At 41.9% G+C, this 21,252-nt stretch overlaps 1 protein-coding gene across 1 annotated transcript in view; it reads left to right on the top strand.

The window, feature by feature from the left end:
- The window catches only part of Cfap54 (cilia and flagella associated protein 54), a 293,678-nt gene that overhangs the window by 141,942 nt on the left and 130,484 nt on the right, over positions 1-21,252 (top strand). The window contains 7 exon segments of the mRNA XM_035451711.1: positions 3,093-3,245; positions 4,920-5,114; positions 6,928-7,015; positions 7,292-7,501; positions 10,364-10,430; positions 13,115-13,297; positions 17,664-17,750. Coding sequence (XP_035307602.1) covers positions 3,093-3,245; positions 4,920-5,114; positions 6,928-7,015; positions 7,292-7,501; positions 10,364-10,430; positions 13,115-13,297; positions 17,664-17,750 — 983 coding nt within the window.

Genomic DNA, 21,252 nt, shown 5'->3' with positions numbered 1-21,252 from the left:
ATCACAGTGATATGGGGATAATCTGGAAATAGAAGAGCTTCTATTTTAAATAGGGTGATAAATGAAGGCCTCACTAGGAAGTTAACAGCTAAGTAATAGTCTCAAGGAATTTAGAAGCAAGACATAGGATATTTGAGAGAAGAATGTTCTAGACCAAAGTGAACCAATGGGCTAAGCCTGTGGACTGGAAACAAGCCAGGTGCAGAAGGGAGTGAAGGATAGAACAGTAGGAAGCAGGTAGAGCAGCTGAGGGAGCCAGTTCCTGTATGTTCAGATGGGTGGTTTGTAGAGTGTTGGTGTTTTCTGTAGATGACAGAGGGAGCAGGAGGAGGATTTGGGGCAAGGAGTGACACAAGATGTGGCATCCAAGCTGAGACTAAGTCCAAGTATAGGGCGAAAGCCTGGAGATTTAGGTAAACTCTGAGACGTCCGGCTGCTTGTGCTATGTGCATCTTTCCATCCTTATTCGTCTTCTCCACAGCTCCACCGCTTTTATTGGGAGGGAGCAGCCTTATATACACTTACAGCACATTGAAAAAACCCCAGGTGTAAGAACTCCTGGAAGAAGAGCTCCTGATTTCCCAGGTGTAGTGGGGCAAGGTCGAGGCTGTAAGCCAGGACTAGAAAACAGGATGTACCTGTGGTTATTGGCTGACAAGCTACTCACAGAGACCCTGTGGGCACTGGGACCCAACAACAAGAGACTTTACAATTTAAAAGGAATCTTCTAGAAACACTTGTGTAGTGGGATATTTGTTTACACTGTATGATATGTATCATTTTGATTGGTTTAATAGAAAACCGAATGGCTAATAGCTAGGCAGGAGAGAATAGGCAGAGTGTCTGTGGAGAAAGAGAGAATTCTGGGAAGAAGAGAGGCAGGAGACACACCATCAAGACATGGAGCAAGTCAGACAAGTGGTACAGAGGTGAGGAAACTGAGCCACATGGCAAAATGTAGATTTATAAAAGCAGGTTAATTAAGTTATAAAAGCTAGTTGGGGAAAAGCCTAAGCTAAAGGCCTGTAACAGGCAGTTGTGAGTTACCATGTGGGACCTGGGAATTGAACCTAGGTCCTCTGGAAGAGCAGCCAGTGCTCTTAACTGCTGAGAGATGAAACTAAAAACTAGTATTTTAAACAAAGGAAATTTCAAGACAAAATAATATTGAATCTGTTGCATGTTGTTTCATGTCTATTTCCCTTCCCTTCTACTAATTTTGTGATTTGCTTTTCCTCCCTAAGACATCGGGTGGACCACTATGTTGCTTATTTAAGATCTGCCCTGATATAATGTACTCATCCCTCTGGAACCATAAGCCCAAACAAATTCTTCCTTAAGTTGAAAAAAAAAAAATGGAAACAGTGAGTGCAGACAACTTTTGGGGGGAATTTTGGTATAAAGCAGAACAGAGAAATAGGATGCTAGCCTAGGGGGAAATAAGCCAAGAGAGAGATCTTTTTCTTTTTTAAAGATGGAAGAAATAATATCAAAATATGCTGCTGGGAATGATTCTCTGGAGGAGAAAACAGATGCTTTGAAGGAGTGGGGAGTTGAGAATTGCTCAAGCGAAGGTCTCCATGGGCAGCTGGGTGCTGGTGTGGGGGCTGGGTGGATATTTTCCAGATCTCCCTGGCCTGCTTTGAGTCTTTCTTTTCCACCGAGTGGGCAGTAAGCAACCTGCCCTGAAAGGGTGGAGGCAGAGGTGGCCCCCTTGGTAACTCCTTTGCCATGGAGGCCACTGACTGCTCCTGTTCCCTCCAGGAGCTCCCTGGTAGCCACTTCACAAACTTCTGTCAAGTGAACAGTCTTGTAGCCGCTGCCTCTCTCTGTGGCACTCCTACAGGAACAGAGCTAGTACCTCACCATTCTAAAATCCCTGCGCGTATGTGCCAGTCCTACTCGAAGCATGTCCCTGGTTTTCCATTGGAGAAAATAAAGGCAACTCCTTTAATGAAGACTTCAGGACTGGGGCAGACTCTTTTGTTCAACAGGATAGTCAAGTTTGCTCACTGTGTCTCAAACTCCATATCATTGCTGCTGTCTGTCTGTCCTAATACTGGCACAAGACATGTATGTGTTCTCAGGAACAACTCCCTGGATTCCAGATTGGGATGCTGATCTGGCAGCCCCACCCCATGTCTTCCTTTCCTCATCTGTAAAATAAGGGTAATAATGCTCTAGCTCTCTCATGGCTGCTTTTAGGAGTCAATCACTCACAGTAAATTACTAGACTTATCGGGGCTGGAGAGATATCAGTGTACCCTTTCCTGCCCCTCTTTATTTCTGTCTTCTTTATTTCCCTCATTTTATCATTTAACCAGATGCTCTGTGCAAATGTGACTAATTCTCTTGTCTTAGAAAGCCTTCTTTCATCAGCTAGACGGGGCACTTCTTAAGGATGAGGTCACACCCTTTGACCTCTTAGTGTTCTATTAACTAGGAAGGAGCTACATTTTCAAGACTTTAAATTTTTACTGGGACCTCCTACTTGTTCAGGAATTTACTGAAGAAGTAAATTCCTTAGCTATTCAGTGTAGAATCCTGCAAGCCCACTCACCTTCAGCCCATCTGCAGTCATTCAATTTCTGGACCATCCTCACTGCCCAGAGACCAAGCAGCAACTCTCCCATGGGCTTCTCTTCCTGGCACATGTCAGAGCACCTGCTTAGCTCCAGCCCCACACATGGCCTTACCCGCTTTTCCCCTCTCAAGGCCTGCCTTTCCCTCCCTTTCTGAGACTGGCTGCTTGTCTCCAAGATTTTTTTGTTGTTGTTTCTTCCCTTTTGTTTCTCAGTGCACCTGGCTTTGAAGAGGCTGTTGAAAAGGAGTATATTATTTCATTTTTTAATGAAAAAGTAGGTTTCATAAGGAAAATTGTCAAGATCTAAAGTTATTTGCATTTCTTAATAAAAAATTTAAACTTTTCTGTCTATAAAAAAGAACTTAGAAATATGCTATAAAACAAAATTCATGACATGTCAAACACCTGCTACAGACTGGGGCCTTTGAATTCAGGTCCAGGCCAAGAAGGTCTCTGAACTAGAACAGTTCATGTTGTCCTTTATCCCTAATGGTCTCCTCCATTTCAGAGCATCAACGAGCCAAACAGCTTGTCTGTGTGCCTGTGGATGTGGAAGATACTTTGAGATGCTTTCGAGAGACACTGGAAAAGTCCAAGTATCATAACAGATCAGTGCGACACACCAAGAAGCTGCTTCTATTATTTCTCGCACAGACACAAGGTAAAAGTTATTCTCTGTCCCTTGATCTGTACTTCAGTGGGGGTACGATCCCAAAGAACATTCCGGCCTCACAACCCCCTCCCTGCAACATGCTACCCCCCCCCCCGCAGCCTTTTCCTATCTCGTCTAGCAAATTCCATCATCTCTCTCATATACTTTATTCCAGCCAAGACACCTGACCTGCCTTAAACTTTCTGCTGGACTAGCCAGCTTCTGGGAATACAGTAGCTATAAAGGAAAATGCCATCTATGAAAGTTTTGGTTCTGTGCCTCGGAGGTCTTGGAGCTTTCTTTGCAGGTGCAGAGCTATGATGACTGTCCTTTGGGAGGTGATTGACTTATACCAAGTTAAGCAGAACCTCTTTCCAGATGCCCCTCATCAGTCTCAAAGGAATAGCTGGATTTAAAAAGAGGCATTGATAAAATTTCTGTTACAGAGACTGGGGAGCAGGAGAAAGAAAGGGTGATGGATGTATGTGGCATGAAGGTAGAAGGGGGTCTTTGGAGGGGAGAAAGTGGGCCAGCGAAAGGAACAAGGGAGGGCAGTTAGGAGGGGTGAATGCAGACAAAGTATGGACATTGGGGAGATAGTTCAGTGGGTAAAACACAAGGACCTGGGTTTTATCTCTAGAGCCCATGTAAAACAAAGCATGCTGGTCACAGGGAAGCTGAGCAAGTGGTTCCCTGGTGCTCATTGGCTGGCTGGCTGGCTAGCCTACCCTAATTGGTGAGTTCTGGGGAGCATGCATAATTAATTCTACGTATCATATTAACCTCCTCCAATTTCTAGATATATTATTGGTACATAAGGACACGAGTTACAAAATCAAGGCTAACTCCTCAGAATGGTTCTCCCCGCTAACCCTGAGGCTCTCCTGGTGCTGAAACGTTCTCATAGTTCATCCCTCGTCCTCAGGTCGTGGACATCAGCCTCCATCACAGCATCTGCCTCGGCTTCCTTTCCATCGCTTCCCTGACCATTTTTTCCCCTGTGTTCTCTGGTCTTCTAACAAGACAGATTTTTCTCCATTCCTTTCTTCTTGTTTCAGGTCAGAGCTACATACATGTTGCTTCTCTCCAAGAGGTTTGTTTCTGTCCCAGAGGTGAACTAAAATCTTAAGTATGGCAAACTATTTTTAAGAAGGCAGACTCAAACCCTCTCTCTTCCCCCAGCTTACAAAAGAAGCAAAATATTAGATCAACTTTAGCCTGTCTGTCTGTCCTTCTGTAGTGCCTTAGCCTGGCTGGCTGCCCATCTGTACTGCCTCAGTCTGTTTGTCTTTCTGTAGTGCCTTAGCTTGTCTGTCTGTCCTTTTGTAGTATCTTAGCCTGTCTGTCTGTCTTTCTGTAGTATCTTAGCTTGGCTGGCTGCCCCTCTGTACTGCCTTAGCCTGCCTGTCTTTCTGTATTCCTGTGGTGTCTTAGCCTGGCTGGCTGCCCGTCTGTGGTGCTTTTCCTGATTCATGAAGATACAGAGCCCATCCGCTTGAATGGCTGCAGCCTTCAGTATCCATACTGGACCCCGTGGCTAAGAAAACTGCATCCCTCTGATTGCAGACAAGCCAATCTATATACAAAAGCCTGTCCTTCCTTCCTCCTTGGCATTCCTCTACTTGTCCATCTTTCCCCTCTTTTTCCACTTACCATTTTCCATTTTTTTCATCATACCTTTAGGTGAAAAAGGAGGGATAAGCAACATGCAGTTTTCCTCAGGGAAGGTGGAGTTTTGCCTGGGAACAGAAGAGATGCACATGTCAACACCCCCTGACCTTTCTCAGGAAAACTTCAGAGTTTTTAGTTCCGTGGAGAAAAGCAAACTTCCCTATTCACAGTTGGGGCTGGTAATTTCTTCCTTTTACCAAACTATAGGTAAGACCAACCCATTATGAATTGTCATTATGACCTTCAGTGTTAGCATGAGGTTACCTCTGGTCCTGAGACGCTACCTTTAAAAGTAGGATGAGGGCTGCAGAGAAGAGATGCCCAGCCAGTAAAAGTGTTTGTTGTACAAGAGTGGAGACCCAAGTTCAATCCCCATGTAAAGGTGGAAGCAGAGAACCAACCCCACAAAGTTGTCCTCTGACATTGACATGTAAGCCGTGGGATGTGCACACCCCCTCCATACAAAACACTAATAATAAGTGAATTTAAAAAAATTTAAGCAGGATGAAGGAACTTGTGTATTTGATTTTTGCAGTCTTTTAGTCTGTGACAGGACATTTTAGAGGTGGAAGATGCCTCCAGCCTCCTGTTGTTACTCACCTGGCTGTGACCGCTGTAGGCCCTCCCTCTGCCTGGTTCTCTTGCTGGAACTTGGAGCCCCTTATAAGGATGGTGACCCTGGCAAGCACTTCTGCTCTGCCCTAGCTAACCCCACCCTCACATCTTTCTCTTAGATGTGGCTTTTCCAGAAATCCAAGAGTGTGTCCTTAGACTGTATTGTATGGCCAGGGACAGCCCCCTTTGCAACAGGCATCGTATCATTCTCCATTTATTCCCTAAAATAAAATCTGTAATTCATACTTTCTTTGTGATCCATGATTTCTGAAAATTCAGTATGGAGCTGTAAAGATAAAATAAGGAGGAATACAAAATGACTCTATAATTAGATTCTATGGTTTAATATATAAATGAGGAAGTACAATGGGCCAGTTGCTACCATCTCGATTGAGGAATCACCATGGTGATGTGTATAGACTGACACAGGTGTGTTGTGCTGGTGAATTAAGTCCTATCAGCACTCTGAGTTTTGTTCTGAACAAAACCAAACACTGCAATGGTTATACTTGTGGAAAATTCAGGGCAATTAGAAATCAGATGAAAGTACCTTTAAAACACCCTACAAAACAAAGTTATATATTAGCCTTCATGAGCAGGGATCTTACTTTTCTTGATCACTGTGGGGCAAGTTTCTGCAGGGCATCCTGCATCCTTGGCTGCTACTTGCAACCTTCCAGGTGATACTACTTTGTGACAATTCACAAAACCCTGCCTGAGGTCTCAGAGATGCCGTCTAGGAGAGAGTGCTGTGTTCATTAGAAACTCCTGCCATGTCTGTTGGTTTCTTCTGGTTACAACACCCTAATTATAGGTGCATTCATTAGAAAGCTGAAAATGCATGATAAAAAAATACTCCCCCCAATCCCCAGATGGGTGAAAGAAAAAAAAAATCTGATCTGCTAGGATCTTATCAGATCTTCTGAAAGCCAACTCTTGGGACCGGCCTGTCTGTTACAGTGCAATCACCACCTCTCCAAGTGGCATTCCAGGACCTCTAGAATTTAGGCACTACCTCCCTCTTGAGGATCCCAGTGCTCTGTCTTTAGAAAGTCCAACTCCAGGCACCCACTCCATTTTCATCTCTGTAGCCTTCTCCCACTCCCCCTCAAGTCTCATTAACCAATTCTGCCAGCATGGCTTCACTCTGCTTTCTCCATGGAGCCTTTGTGTTTCTGGGGCCTTAGACTCAATCTCCCATTCCTCAGTGTTCAAACAGAACCTCGTTTGCTCTTTCTCTGGGTGTATACATAGTGTGTGACATTTGAAAACACTATTAACTTGGGTTTTTCTTACCGCTGTCTCCACAGTTAAGAAATAATGCTGTGGAAAATATTCTTGCAAATATAAAGGAAATATTTTCCTTAGAACTGACATTTGTTCTTTTGCTTGATTAAAAATACAGACGTTCTCCAAGACAGCAATCAAAGAAGTCTTAAAGTTCAGTTATTGCATTCACTCGGAAGTCTCTTCGTCTTTGCAGAAAAGAAAAGGTAGTGCTGTAGAAGTTAGCAGACACAAACTTCTGTTTGTTCAATTTTTTTAATTAGGAAAAAATGTTTTCTTCCATAAATGTTAGTTCTACAATAATATTGCATTGCTTCACTTGATTTATTACATTACAGACACTATCGGGAACACACCCTATGGTTTTACCCTCTAATATTTGCAGTGGCTGCATGCTGGTCTGCCTGATTTCCCTCTTGTGGGGGGGCTGCTTTCATTACTGACCTGAGAGGACACCCCACTCAGTGCTGTTTTTCTCTTAGGGCTGCTTTTAAATGTTGGTGTCAAGCTCTTGATGACATATTCAGAAAGCCAGATGCGCTGCACACCTGGAAAGAATTTGGCACCTCCATCCCCAGTGCCACCAACAACTCTTCACCTCCTGTTTTCAAAGACTACAGTGAAGAATTTCTATCAAAGCTTGGCATTTGGGGGTGTTTGCAAGGGGCAGTGATTGCAGCAAAGATAGCACAGTGAGTACAAGCATGGGGTGAGCCGTGCACTAGCTACTGCCCGCCTTGGCTTCCTCTACAGTTATGCCCATCTAATAGGACAATGCAATTTCATGCTTCAATAGTTTTACTTATGACTGTCCTTTCCTTCTGTGGCATTTCTGCCCCCAGGAGATGAGTCCCACCTGAACACATACCATTTCTTTATTTATTGATGCATCCCAAGTGCCTGGCATGGTGTTGGCTCTCAGTAGTACTTAAATAATGCACAATGAGTGTAGGAATTGCTGATGTGGGGCAGGAGTATAGCAGGTTGGCTACTCAGGCCAAGTTTGAGAGCATCCCAGGAACCCCATGTCCTCAGTGTTATTTGTCCTCTAAATTCAGTGTCCTTGTGGTGTGTGGTGGACACACACACAAACACACACACACACACACACACACACACACACACACACACACACACTATACTGGCTAGCTTGGTTTGCTATAACAGTAGCCTCAAACTGCAGACATTTGTCATATTATAGTGTTAGAGGCTGGATGCCTGGAGTTGACATGTCGGCTGATGCCTTCTTGAGACGACCTCCTTTGTGGTTTGTAGGTAGTCACTTTTCTCTGGGTCCTCACATGGTTTTCTCTCTGAATCTGTCTGTATTTAAATCTCTTCTCCTTAGAAGGACACATGATGTTGGACCAGGGCCCATCCCTGACCCATGCCATCATCTTCATTTAAGTGCCTCTTTAAAGACTCCATCTCCCAGTGTACTCCTGTTCTGAGGTTACTGGGAGTTAGACCACAGTGTACCTCACCGTTGATTACACAGCAGCATCTCTTCCCTACTGCTGCCATAACGAGTTACTACAGTGTTTTAAAACAAAACAAATTTCTGTTGCTTTGTGGTGCTGAGGATTAACCCAGGGCTTTTCACATGCTAGGCAAGCACTGACCACTGGGCTACAGCCCCAACCTATGTACACATTTATTATCTTACAGTTAGGAGGTTCCAAAGTCCCAAAGTCAAGGTGTTGTGGGTTATGCCTCCTCTGAGAACACTAGGGTAGGTCTGTTCCCTGGACCTTTCCTTGCTACAGGATCCTCTTTTACTCTGTGGCTCACAGCCCCACCTTTTGTTTTAACATCAGTGTCTACTAATATCTTGCTCTCCTTCCACCATTTCTCTATTTTCCCCCTCTCTAGATCAGCTCTCTCTGGCCTTTACTTCCATTCTCACGTTTCCCTGTGCTCCTCAGGCCTTCTGGTCCATCTGTTACAAGTGCCACTGTGGCTATACTGGAGCTGTCAAGACAGTTGTGGATATTTACCCCATCTCTTTAATCTAATTGTGTCTGCATAGTTTCTTGCCATAAAAGGTAGTATTTTCCCAGGTTCTTGGGTAAGGGTACAAGTGTCTTTTGATTTGCGATTCAGCCTTCCACATACAAATGTTTATCACAATGCTTTGTATATGGTTAACATCTCACATAACTGTAGGAAATCCCAAAAGTCCAGAGTAGAAGAGATACCCTTCCCAGTCACTTCCCTTAGTTCACCTGTGAGGTGTGATGAAGAAAACGCCACACTGTATTTTGAGTTATATGACATATTAAATGACGAAACTTCTTTTAGCTTTCAAAAAATTGGTACTTTGGGAAGTAGAGGAAGTAATACATTTCCCTAAAAGTATTCCACATGAAAGAACATCTGTCAATTTTGACATTGTCCCCTTGGGAAGGAACTCGTGCTTGGACTAAAGCCAAACAGATACACACACACATTCAAACACACATACACGTGAACACACTTATACACATGCACAGCAGACTTAGGACTTGGTAGAGCTTGGAGTGAGGCCAAGAAAGGAGAGAGGGGAAGATTGACACCTGGGAAGGGACAGTCATTGCTGAGGGCACCTCAGCTTGGAGCTTCTGACATTATTAACTAGTGATTTCAAGTAAGAAAGTCATTTCTGGTTCCTGGCTGCAAGCTGGCTCCCCGAGGGGACTGAGTTCACAGGGACTTTAGCTGGCCGAATATTCTCAGAGCAGAGGACACTCTTTGATTGCAGAGTCCTCTGGCACCCACACAGATGAACTCAGAGGGACTGTGTTGTCACCACAGCCTAGCCAGCTGCCTGCTTTTATTCATCTCAGTAAGATTTAAGAGAAGGTAATTTGGTTTACTGCTGCAAAGGCGGGTTGCAAGTGTCACATAAAGGAACACAAACCCCTCCAAGGGACATGAGAGGAAACAATCATAGAGGAGAGGTACAATTTTCATTTTGGCTGGAAAGACTTAATGTGGTGAATGGCAACATACCATACGGCCCTAGCCTTTGGGGCAATTATTCACCCATACTCATGTAAATCCTCTCATTCCTCATTTTTTTTTTGTGCCAAAAATTGGCACTTTTAGGGATTTACCTGATGGAATAAATAAGATAAGCACTAAAAACTTTACTTACATTAATATTTACATTAGCATTGGAGGAAAAAAGTTGAAATTGAGATTTTTACGTATGATAATCTACACAATAAAACACTACAGTTCTTTAAAGTAACGATGTTAAGTCCATGAATAGAAAAGATGCTTATATAATGTGTAATGAATAAATAGTGTCTGTGGTGTAATTTTAATCATAATATGAATATGCTTTTCTTTCTTTGTGTGTGAATATAAAAGAAAAAGTCTAGAAGAAAATCAACAGAAATATTACCAGTGGTAGGATATAGGGTAATTTTTCATCTTCTTCTTTACTTTTCCTTAAGTTTTCTTTCATATATGTGTCCCCCAATGTTTTCTGGGTTCTAGACACATATCCAAATATATTCATATCAAAACTTTGGAATGTTGTCTACTAATTGGATTTTCTTATTATTTAGGTTTATTAAGACTGCAAATGTTAAGCAAAGAACCAACTGTTGCATCTTGTCAGCATTGCTTTTTCAGGTAACAGTTTATGTATGTTTACTGGAGTGATAGAGTCACTTACGTAACCAGTAAACAGATGTGGTTTATCCTGAGCGTAAACATCACAGGTAGAAAAACAGCAGGAGTTCACTGAAAGCCACAAGCTCATCTTTCCTGCCTTGGCTGCATAAGACTGGCACCTTCCTTCCCTGCTAACGTGGAACAGTCACTTTTCTGTCCCATTCCTCCTCTATTGGGTACAGTTTTACACACAGGGAAACTGTGTGTCCTGTGTTTAGTGGGCTCTTTCATAGTTGTCAGTACAGAACCAGTCTGCATGACTCTACATGGTTGCCAGGCCTTTACCTTGACTCTATTAAGTAAGGTTGTGCTTGGCTGCATGGGAGAGTGTCATAAAGTGAAGGTAGGAGATAACCTGACTTAAAGTCACAGGAGTGCTTGTGTTCCTCAGGACTTCTCACTAAAGGAAAAAGTTGCTTTTACCTGAAACCTGAGACATCAGAGTCGGGATGTAAGCAGGGCTTTCTGCCAGAGGCCCTGTTCATGTTCATGGATGGTAGATGCCCTTGCTGTGTGTGCCACAGTCAGTGGATGGTTTCTAGAATCTGGATAGATAAATTATTTGCAAAAGGCTTCTTCAAATTTAAGGGCAGACTACAGTTTTCTTACATTCTAGTATGTTTGCTTGAGAGGGAAGTGAGGGGCGTGAAGAGCAATGGGACTGACTGTCTGCCTGTGACCCCCTCCCCCATGCCCTAGCTTCAGCTGCTTGGTTAGTTAGCTCTTTGTTTATACTGTCTGTGTTATAGAAAGTGTACGATTAAAAATGGTTAACTTTTTGTTTAGTGTGTCTACATTACTACATTAGTAATGCCACACCTAAAATAAACATTAGCCTGTGAGATTTATTTTAGAAGCTGGTTAATTAGTTTAGAATTTTTATCATTTTCCTCCATCCCTTTCTTAGCATCATTCTCTCGCAAATTATACTTCCTGCACCTCTTGGATTCATGGCTTCTTTTTATTTCACTGTTATTGTTACACATATATGCCTAAATATATGACTACAGCCTACTAAATCCTTTTAGTATTGTTTGTGTGTATGTGGTTTCAGGATCGACCACTTGGTTTCAGATAACAAACGAGACTCATCAAATTGAACTCATCCTTGGGGAAGACTGTTTCTCCTACACTCAGCATTTCTTAGTTGCCTGTAGTTTTTTGTCTGTAGGTGGGATCCTGTGAGATTTCCCCCTTCCATGTTAGCGTGTCTGTTGATGTTCTTCATCTGGTCCTGCTAGGCAGCCTGCTCAGGTAACATGGGTATAGCTTCCCTGTCATTTCTAGGGATATGATCTCATAGCAGATTTCCTGGTCCTGTGGCTCTTACATAGGACCCATCTTGCTGCCCCTCTCTTCCTCAATGTTTCTGAGCTTTAGATGTGGGGCTGTGTTGGAGATGTATCCATTGGTACCCCTTGATGAGTTGTTCTCTGGGAAGTTTCTACAGTTCTCTGTGGGTATGAGAATTAGTATAACACAGTTGGGAACCATGCTGACTTAGTAAACGGGCAGTAGTAGGTTCTCTACGATCATGACCTCACCATCTCTGGATATTTGATGAGTTTTTCAGCACAAGGCACAATTTTGATTTTCCTCTTGTTGAGTAGGCCTTAAGTACAATTCGGGAGCTGTTGGTTACTGCCAACATATAAATGCCACTATTCCACCTTTGAGTATATTGTGCCATGCTGGTCTTTATTGTCATTTGTAAGTGTCATTGCTAGGTAGGAATATTGGTTGCTGACCTCCCTTGGAAGCTTTCATGGCACCTTCCAGTACTATGACAGCTAGTCTGCGGGGAGGAGGAGAAGCCTGTCAATTTTAAAAGTGGTTTTAAAAAGAAAATTAAGCGAATTAAAATTTCTAACAGCTGTATTCATCTTTGAAAATTGGATACCTTATAATGTTAATAAGTGATCCAATTAAAAATCTTCCTTGATATATGCATTAAAATGATTTCATAATGTTTTAGCTTCAACAATGGTTGCATATTAAGATAATCAAAGAAATACTTTCAAATATAAAGTTTGGTTTTATAAACAGATCTTGTTTTCCTAACATGTTGCTTATTGCTGGTTATATGAGTTATGTAAGAGACTCCGGTCTAAAATCTCCTCTGCCTGGCTAGCCTTCAAGTCACCACCTCCTATATCTATAACTTGGTATAGTCAAGTATCATAGTGCTTGAGTTAAATAGACATGACTTGGAATCTTTTTATTCTATCCTTAACTGTGAAAACTCATATAAGTTCATTGCTTAAGCCTTAATGGTACCATTTGTGAAATAACAATCCTTTGTTCTAAGAGTAGGTTAGGTGAGAATTAAGTGAGATAATATTTGTACAGAATTTACCAGAAGCACCCCACACAGGACTCACCAAATGGCAATATAATGATATTTTCTTTGAGAAAAGTAAGTATACAATTATAATGGAATTCATAAAGCCCACCTAGCATGATAGCAGCATTTCGAAACTATAATGATGGTAATATCAATAATCACCATTTATTGTGAAGTGCAGTACACAGAGCATACACAAGGCCCCTCAGGAAGTGGTTCATGTACCTGTTTAGGCTTGTTTGTTTTGTTGGCACAGGTGGCATCATGGCTCTTTATTTTACCATTTTTCATTTTCCAGAGTCTGCTTCGTACTACACTCCTACATCCTAAAGCTGAACACAGCTATGCCCAGTATGAAATCACTCAGCTCCTCCCAGGCATCGAACTCTTCACAGATCAATTCAGGGCTGACATCTGCAGTGTTATTGCAAGTCTATACTACGTCATCCGAGAACTGCACTATGCTAAGTACAACCTCATAGTGAGTGATTTGTAAAATCAACAGCTCTTTTTTGTGTTATTACTATCATGAATTACTTATATGCAATAATTTCTTGTTAGGGAATTTTCATAATGTAATATTCATCTTCCCCATTAATACCTTATCTCCTACTCTCTGGGATCTTCTCTTTCCAGCATGTCACCCCTTCTATTTTCATGTTTTGGTGACCTATTGAATTTTATTATGGTTGCTTACAGAGCAATGGTGGGAGGTGATTTCTAGGGACATGGGAACCTCATACATGACTGAAGAAAATGTGCTCACCCTACCCCTAAGCATCACTTAATTCTTAGAGCCCTGTGAGGCTCTCCTGTCCTAGCTCCTCCTAGCTGCCTACAAATCCTCAGGGAGAAGTGAGGCCTCATGAGTCTCTTCCCTAGCCATGACAAGATGTTGCTGGCTTCAATTGTGTGCAGGTTTATACAGATAGTCATAGCTGCTGTGTGTGGAGTGTCATGGCCACCTCATGCCCAGAAGACAACATCCCATAACACAGTACCCTGTCCTATGACTCTTACATTCTTTCTGCCCTCTCCTCCATAATGTTCTCCAAACTCCACAGGAGACAGATTTCCCATTTGTGCATAAGCATTCAGCTGTCATTTTTTTTCTCAAGACTTTGACCAGTTATAAGTCTCTGTAGTTACCTCCGCCCTCTGCAAAAAGGATAGCTTCTCTAACCAAAGCTGACAGCAGCACTAATGTATGAGGATAAATGTAATTATTGAGAAAGAAATTATATGGGTACACCGTGTCCATTTGACAAACCCAACAGTAACTTTCCCACTAAGGGGAATGATTCTACTACCACAGGTTTCTTACCAGGTTTTAAGTACCAGATGTGAATTCCTACTGCTTTAACAGGTCTCAATTCAGAGTAGAAAGTGGTTGGTCACTTCTATAGCAGAGTTGCCACTATTGCACCACCAGGTATGTCTTTTATGGTAGGTCAGTTGTGTAGCGTGCAGTCTATATCTGAGTAAGACTGTTGATGACAGTTCTCTCCCAGCCTCTGGCCTGGCAACTTCTGGTACTATAAGGGCTGGCCAGCAGGCTTCCATTTTATTTTCAGCTTCATTTCTCTACTGCTATGACCACAGCATATGTTATCTTAATCAATAGGGCCTTATCATCTAGTTCTGGTGAGCAACCAACTGCAGTAAAAACAGGCTGTATTGTTTTGGGGGCCACAGGGAGCCCTCTATAGGCTCCTGGGGAGTAACCTTCCCCAGCACTGTGATTTTTATTTAGTAACCTATGGCTTGTGGAACAATTTTATCTGCCCACATAGGCTTTTATCTTCATTTAAAATATGTTTGTTACTACTTTTTAAATTAGTTTACCACGTGTCATGTTTTCTTGTGGATTTTTCATGCAATCTTAGTTTTATTGGACCCTCCTTATCACCTCTCCAATCTCTCTCTTCTCCTTACCTGCTTTTTCCCCCTGAATCTTTCCCTTGAACTTTATATCATAATGCTCTCTCCTACCCCACCCCGACTTTTACAGCCTCATAATTTACTGTGATATATTTTATAACTTCCTATCTGCTTTCCAAGTTTCGCTAATGTGCATTTGGTTAGTTCTGCTACAACTTGTAAATCATACACACTTCCGATTCTTACCCATACTTGTAAAACTGTATTAATCCACAGTCTCTCTTTGACACTTTTATTTGCATTACATGTCTATTTGATTTTTGCTTTTGTGCTCTCTTCTTTACTCTTCCTTCCCCCAAGTCATTTGGTGAATCCACTAGAATGCATCATTGATGTCAAGCAGCAATGGAGGGCATGTCAGACTCACAGAGTTAAGGCGCGGTTCTTGTCAATATCAAAACCTCAAGATGAGTTTATCTTCTATCACATCCTATCTCTTCTCTGTCAAAGTTGCTTCTAAGAAAAGCAAGCCCGAACTGTGAGAGAGAAGGCAGTCATTTCTCACTGTCTCCAGGTCCCCTAAGTCTGAATACAGCTCATCTTTCCCCTTTAGTGGAAAGGAATCAAAGTGTATATCACAATCGTGATGTTGAATGTACTTAAAAAGAAACTAATATGCCATAGACACTGCCATTTTTATTTTCCTGGCCTCATCCATCTCTTCTTGTTTGTGTGCTCATCTGTCTATTTTTAAAATATCTACTCCTCCCTCTCATGTTTGCTTTTGGCACCAGTTCTTTGTCTTTTTCTGCTTCTGTACCTTCCTCAACAACATTCAATCTACTCTCTTTTTCATATACACTTTTTACTATTCTCATGGTATACTTGTTCTTCTGAATTCAACTCTCTTCTTATATTAAATATACTTATTGCCACGGATATAAATTGTGAAATTATAAAACTATGTAGCAAAGTTAAGAGGATGATAAGTACTTTTTAACACTGAGCAGATTTTGCAAGCAATTGTTTACTAAAAAAGAAAAAGAAAACACCTAATCAGATGACACTCTGCTTCCCGTAGCACAGCTCACTTCTGGATTGGGACATGCTTCCATTCCATGGGGAAGCCCTAGTTGCCTCTACATATTCATGTATAATATATATCACCATGCTCGAAAAGAAATGAGACTTTTTCCCTCTAAAGCTTCAGAAATTGAGATTTTCCCCCCTGAATAATTGAGCAACTGCAGCAAATAAAATAGTGTGTTTTTATTTCTCATTACAGAAAAGAAAGTAAATCTCAAAGGTAATTGTTCTTGTGTTTTGTGCTGCATTAATTGTATAAAAGGTTTTGTTTTACATTTGTAGTGCATAATTGTAGAAAGTGCATCATGTTCAATGTCATTTAAAACCAATTCTATTCTTTTACAAAAGTGATTGCTGGCTGTAGCTTCAACTGACCCCCATTAGATGCCCCAAAACCAGACAGAAGCAGTAAGCAATTTCTGTTTTGTGTTACATTAACCGTAAGAAGAAGCTTCTTGGCAAATGAGATGTCTGAAAACACAAAATTTGCTCTGAGACCATCATTTTACTCATCTGGTTCTGCTGCCTGAGGCCTACAATCCCAGCTACTCAGGAGGCTAAGACTGGAGGGTCACAAGTTCAAGGCCTGCCTCGACTATTTGGCAAGTTAAACACTATCCAGCTTAGGGAGTCACATATCAAAATAAACAATGGAAGTCAGAGACAAGAAGAGATATAGTGCAGGGGTAGAGTTCTTGCCTGACATGGACAAAGGTCCTTGGTTCAATCCTCAGTCTAGAGAAGGTAGAATATTAATGGGATCTTACCGTTTGGCATTGGAGGTGCAGTTGCAGGAATATGCTTCTGGTTTGAGTGGAGATCATCAGCTGTTCCAATATCCAGGTAAAACCATCCCCTGCTTTGGTGCCATCAATGGAAATGCTGGTAGTCTATAGCTATTCATATATCCACAAGGCTTCAAGAATAACTGGGCCGTGGCTTTAACTGTAGGAGAATAAAAATACAATGAGAGGAGACAGCTTGGGTCAGCCAATAGAACCTCTGCTCAGTAAAGGCTGGGAGTAGTCAGAATGTTGTTGTCATTCTGCAGTGTCCCATCTAATATATGCGGCACATTATCCTTTTGCCATGGAAAGATCCCAATTGAAGGTGCATAAGTAACAGCTAGCTGGGAGGCATGAATGTAAGTCCTTTGAACTTAAGTTCTCCTGTTTTTGATAGCATGTTTGCTAGGACTTTCCACATAGTCCCCACACACTTTGAAGATAATTAGTTGTACTTGAACTTCTGTGTACTTAGAGATGCGACCCCTCCCTTTGTGGTTCCAAATAGCATGGTCTTGGAACTCTGCATTTCTGGTAGCATCTTCAAGGTCTAGTAAAATTAGGAGGCATATGCTAATGCCATGGATAATCTTGGTTGCTAACTTGATGGGATTGGGGATTACCATGCAAACAAACCTTTAGGCATAGCTGTGAGAGACTTTCTAGATGAGGATAATTGACACAGAGATTCTCGCCTTAAATATAGGCAGTACTGCTCCATGGACCAGGGTCCTGAAGTAAATAAAAAGAATGCAGGCTGAGCATCAGCGCTTATCTCACTGCCTCTTGAGGGAGGCTGCATTGTGGAACCTCTGCCTCACGCTCCTGCTGCCATGCTTTCCCCACCAGGGTGGCCTGTACCCCTCAGCTGCCATAAACCTGCCCTCCCTTTACTTGCTTTTGCCAGGAATTTTATCACCTTATCAGTGATAAGAAAGGTAACTAATACAACTAAGCAGACCATTTTATTTATACAAAGTGGTTTATTCTGCTAAAGTAGAAATGCAATACTTTGTCTAACAATCCTATAGTTGATGTCTATTAAATTGATAAATTATATCTTAAAACAAAGAATGTTTTTTTTTCTCCTGATAGGTTCTGCCTCTCCTTGCATTGTACCAATATTTTGTGACTGTAATTTGCCAAGACATAGTCAGAAATCTAGAAGCAAGAATCCTGAAGGTATGTTCCAGGCTTTTAATACTTTTGACATTCTTTATCTTTTAAGGATACTGCTTTACTTTAATTTGATTCTGATTCTTATAAATAAGCTGTTGATAACATGGTATCATGCTGATATAAAAATAATTCAGTTTGGGCCTGGGAAAATGACACAGCAGTTAAAAGCACATACAGCTCTTCCAGAGGACCTAAGCTCAATTCCCCACACCCACCTTGAGCAGCTCACAACGACCTGTAGTTCCAGCCTCAGAGAGTCAATGATGTCCTCTTCAGTCCTCCCTGGGCACAATATACACATACATAGACACGTGTTTATAAATTAAAACATATATAAGGGACTGCAAATTGACTCAGTGGTTAAGAGCACTTTCTGATCTTTCAAAGGACCCAGGTTCGGTTCTCAGTACCCATATGACAGCTTACACATGCCTGTTACTCCAGTTCTAGGGGATCCAACAACCTCTCTGGCTTCTGTGTTCTCCTGGATGTATGTGCTATACAGACAGATTCATGTAGGCATGCATGTACACACATACAGAGATAAAAATAAATAATTTTTAAAAATTTAAGAAATCTTTTAAAAGTAATGCTCTAGTTACAGGTTGACCTCCGAATATCCCCCAGGTCCTTGTGTTTGAAGATGGCCCACAGCTGGTGGTGTTGTTTTGAAAGGTTGTAGACTTTAGGAGATGAGGTCAAATCAGAGGTAGTAGTTCCCTGGATATGGGCCTTACAGCATGCCCTGGATCCCATCTAATATGTCTGCTCCTTGATCAGCACCTGTGCCCAGCACCTACTCACAGCCCTGCCACATGGAGCCTTCTGCCCCTGTGTGTCCTCTCTGACATGATGGACTACACCCCTTAAACCATGAGCCAGAGCCAATCCTTCCCCACTTATGCTGTTTCCTGTCAGTTATTTGGTCATATCATAAGGAATGTAATAAACATAGCGCCCTCCAGTGTAATAAAGTGTAAAGGATGGTCAGTTAGGAAGCTTTAGACAGTGGTTCTCAACCTTCCTAATGCTGCGGCCCTTTAATACAGTTCCTCCTGTTGTGGTGACCCCAACCATACATAACATTATTTTTGTTGCTATGACATAACTATAATTTTGCTACTGTTATGAACTGTAACATAAATATCTCTGTTTTCTGATGGTTTTAGGCGACCCCTGTGAAATGATCACTCAGCCCACAAAGGGGTCAGGCACCCACAGGTTGAGAACTGCTTTAGGCAGCCTTGTACTTGGGCCACAGTAAAATAAGTAATGGCTGCACTTGAGAACAAGACTTACCCAGCGCCAGGCAGCCTGGGAGTCCCTACTTAGAAACTGGCTTCCTGGTGCCAATTTCTAAGTAGGAACTCCCAGGTTTGGTTTCTTAAACTCTTTTCCCGAGGGCTTGCTGTGTACAACATGGTGTATGAAGTTTCTTTGGTCTGGTAATTGATTGAACAAGAGCGGACAGTTCCATCTGTAACTCAGGCCTCAGTTGTTTATTCTGTCTTAGAGATTCATGTGTTCTTGACCTGACCACCACACAGCATGGGAACCCTAAGGATGTTGGGTATATCCAACTTCTTCTCCTACAGCCCGTGCTGGGTGTTTGCCGTTGGGTTATTTTTTTCTGTACTTAAATCATTTCAGTCATTTCAATGTCCTGCAGTTTTGTTCCCTGCTCTATACCTCCTGAGTGCTAATGTGGAATTCAACCCTATCCTTATCCCGCCACACACACACACACACTTAACATGTAAGCACAGACCATACTCACCTAGGCCTTTGTTTCTGTAGCTTCCTTCAATGAACATTCTGAAAGTGGAGAAATTTAAGTGAAGAGAAACAGTAAAAATAGACTATCTGCCATTCTTGAGGTTAAACTATTTGTGGCCATCATTTTGCATGTTTCCTCTCATGTCATGATATAGTCAACTTCATGTGAGAAATGTTTCACAAAGGGATTGTTTGAAAAGCTGATTTAGGTTTAAGAGCACTGATTGCTCTTCCAGAGGACCACAGTTTGATTCCTAGTACCCATGTGGTGGCTCACAACTGTCCTTAACTCCAGTCCCAAGAGATCTGGTGTCTTCCTCTTCTGGCTGCCTCAAGCACCAGGCATGTATATGGTACACACACACACACACACACACACACACACACACACACACACACACACACACACACATTCATAAAATAATAAACTGGATCTGTAAGACAGCAGATTTATACCTTTGCAATTTTCATCCATGATGTAAACACTCACACTGCACTTGTCCTCAGGCATCAGTAGACTGAGATGGGACAAGCAATGCATGCCAGATCTGGAAGAACTTATGTTCTAGAACAGTACTCCAGGCACACTACTCCCGCTCACCTCCACGCAGCACCCTGGGACATCACTCCAGCTCACCTCCATACAGAACCCTGGGACATCACTCCAGCTCACCACCACACTGCACCCTGGGACACTACTCCAGATCACCTCTACACAGCACACTGGGACATGGCTCCAGATCACCTCCACACAGAACCCTGGGACATACCACTTTCCCCCTCCTTTGGAAACTCTCTGCTTTTCTCCCCCAAATCCTTCCTGTTTTTCAGTGAGGAGAAATTGGCCTTCTCTGTAACCTGTATCTCCATCTAGACATTTTGGGCCTTGGAGAATAGTCCACTGCTTTCTATATCTAAATGAATCTTTAAGGACTTCATAAATATTCATGTGGACCCTGAAAAGGTCTGGCTTTCCATCTGAATTACTGACTCATGGATTATCTTGCTTTTGAACTTTAATAGCACATTTTAAAAACCTACCCCCCATCATCAAGATTGCAATATTCTCAAGGCTAGGATCTGTATCTTATTCATCTTTTAATTCCCTGTATTATCTTTGGTAATAAGTTCACACATTTGATATTCATTAGTTGATTTTTAGATTGAACTTTAAGTTTTTAGACATTTGTCAAGTGCCTACTGTCTATGTGTGTGTTCACTGCCATACATATTCCAGAGTGTGGGCCTGGGAACCCATGTAGTAGAGAGAATGGATTCCCACAAGTTGCTCTGGCTTTCATACATGTACAGAGATAGCTTCCCAATAAATAAATAATATTTTGAAAAGATTTACTGAATACACTTATTTAAAAGCCCTCTGTTAGTAAAGTGAGTCCAAGACATAAAACTCACAGACTTTTATTATAAAGACATGAAATCTGGGGACAGAGATGGGATGCACTATAAATTGGTAACATATGCACTTGTCACTTGTTTACTTGCAAGTACGTGTGGTGAGAATTGTTCCCAAAAGTTTGAACATGAAACAAATGGCTTTAAGGTATGAGGATTTCTCTAAATGGGTAGAATTTAGACTTGAAACCAAGACAGCTAAAAGAGTGGGAAAGAAAACATTCTTGGAAAGATACAGAGTTGAGAAAGTTTTGAGTTATTTAAGGGACAGAAGTAGTTTTGTGCTATTGGAATGGAAGGTCTGAGCAGGGAGACT

This window comes from Cricetulus griseus (assembly GCF_003668045.3).
Source record: "Cricetulus griseus strain 17A/GY chromosome 1 unlocalized genomic scaffold, alternate assembly CriGri-PICRH-1.0 chr1_0, whole genome shotgun sequence".
NCBI lineage: Eukaryota > Metazoa > Chordata > Mammalia > Rodentia > Cricetidae > Cricetulus > Cricetulus griseus.
Note: the sequence above shows the minus strand (reverse complement) of the source record. Positions and strands in the feature narration are given on the sequence as shown.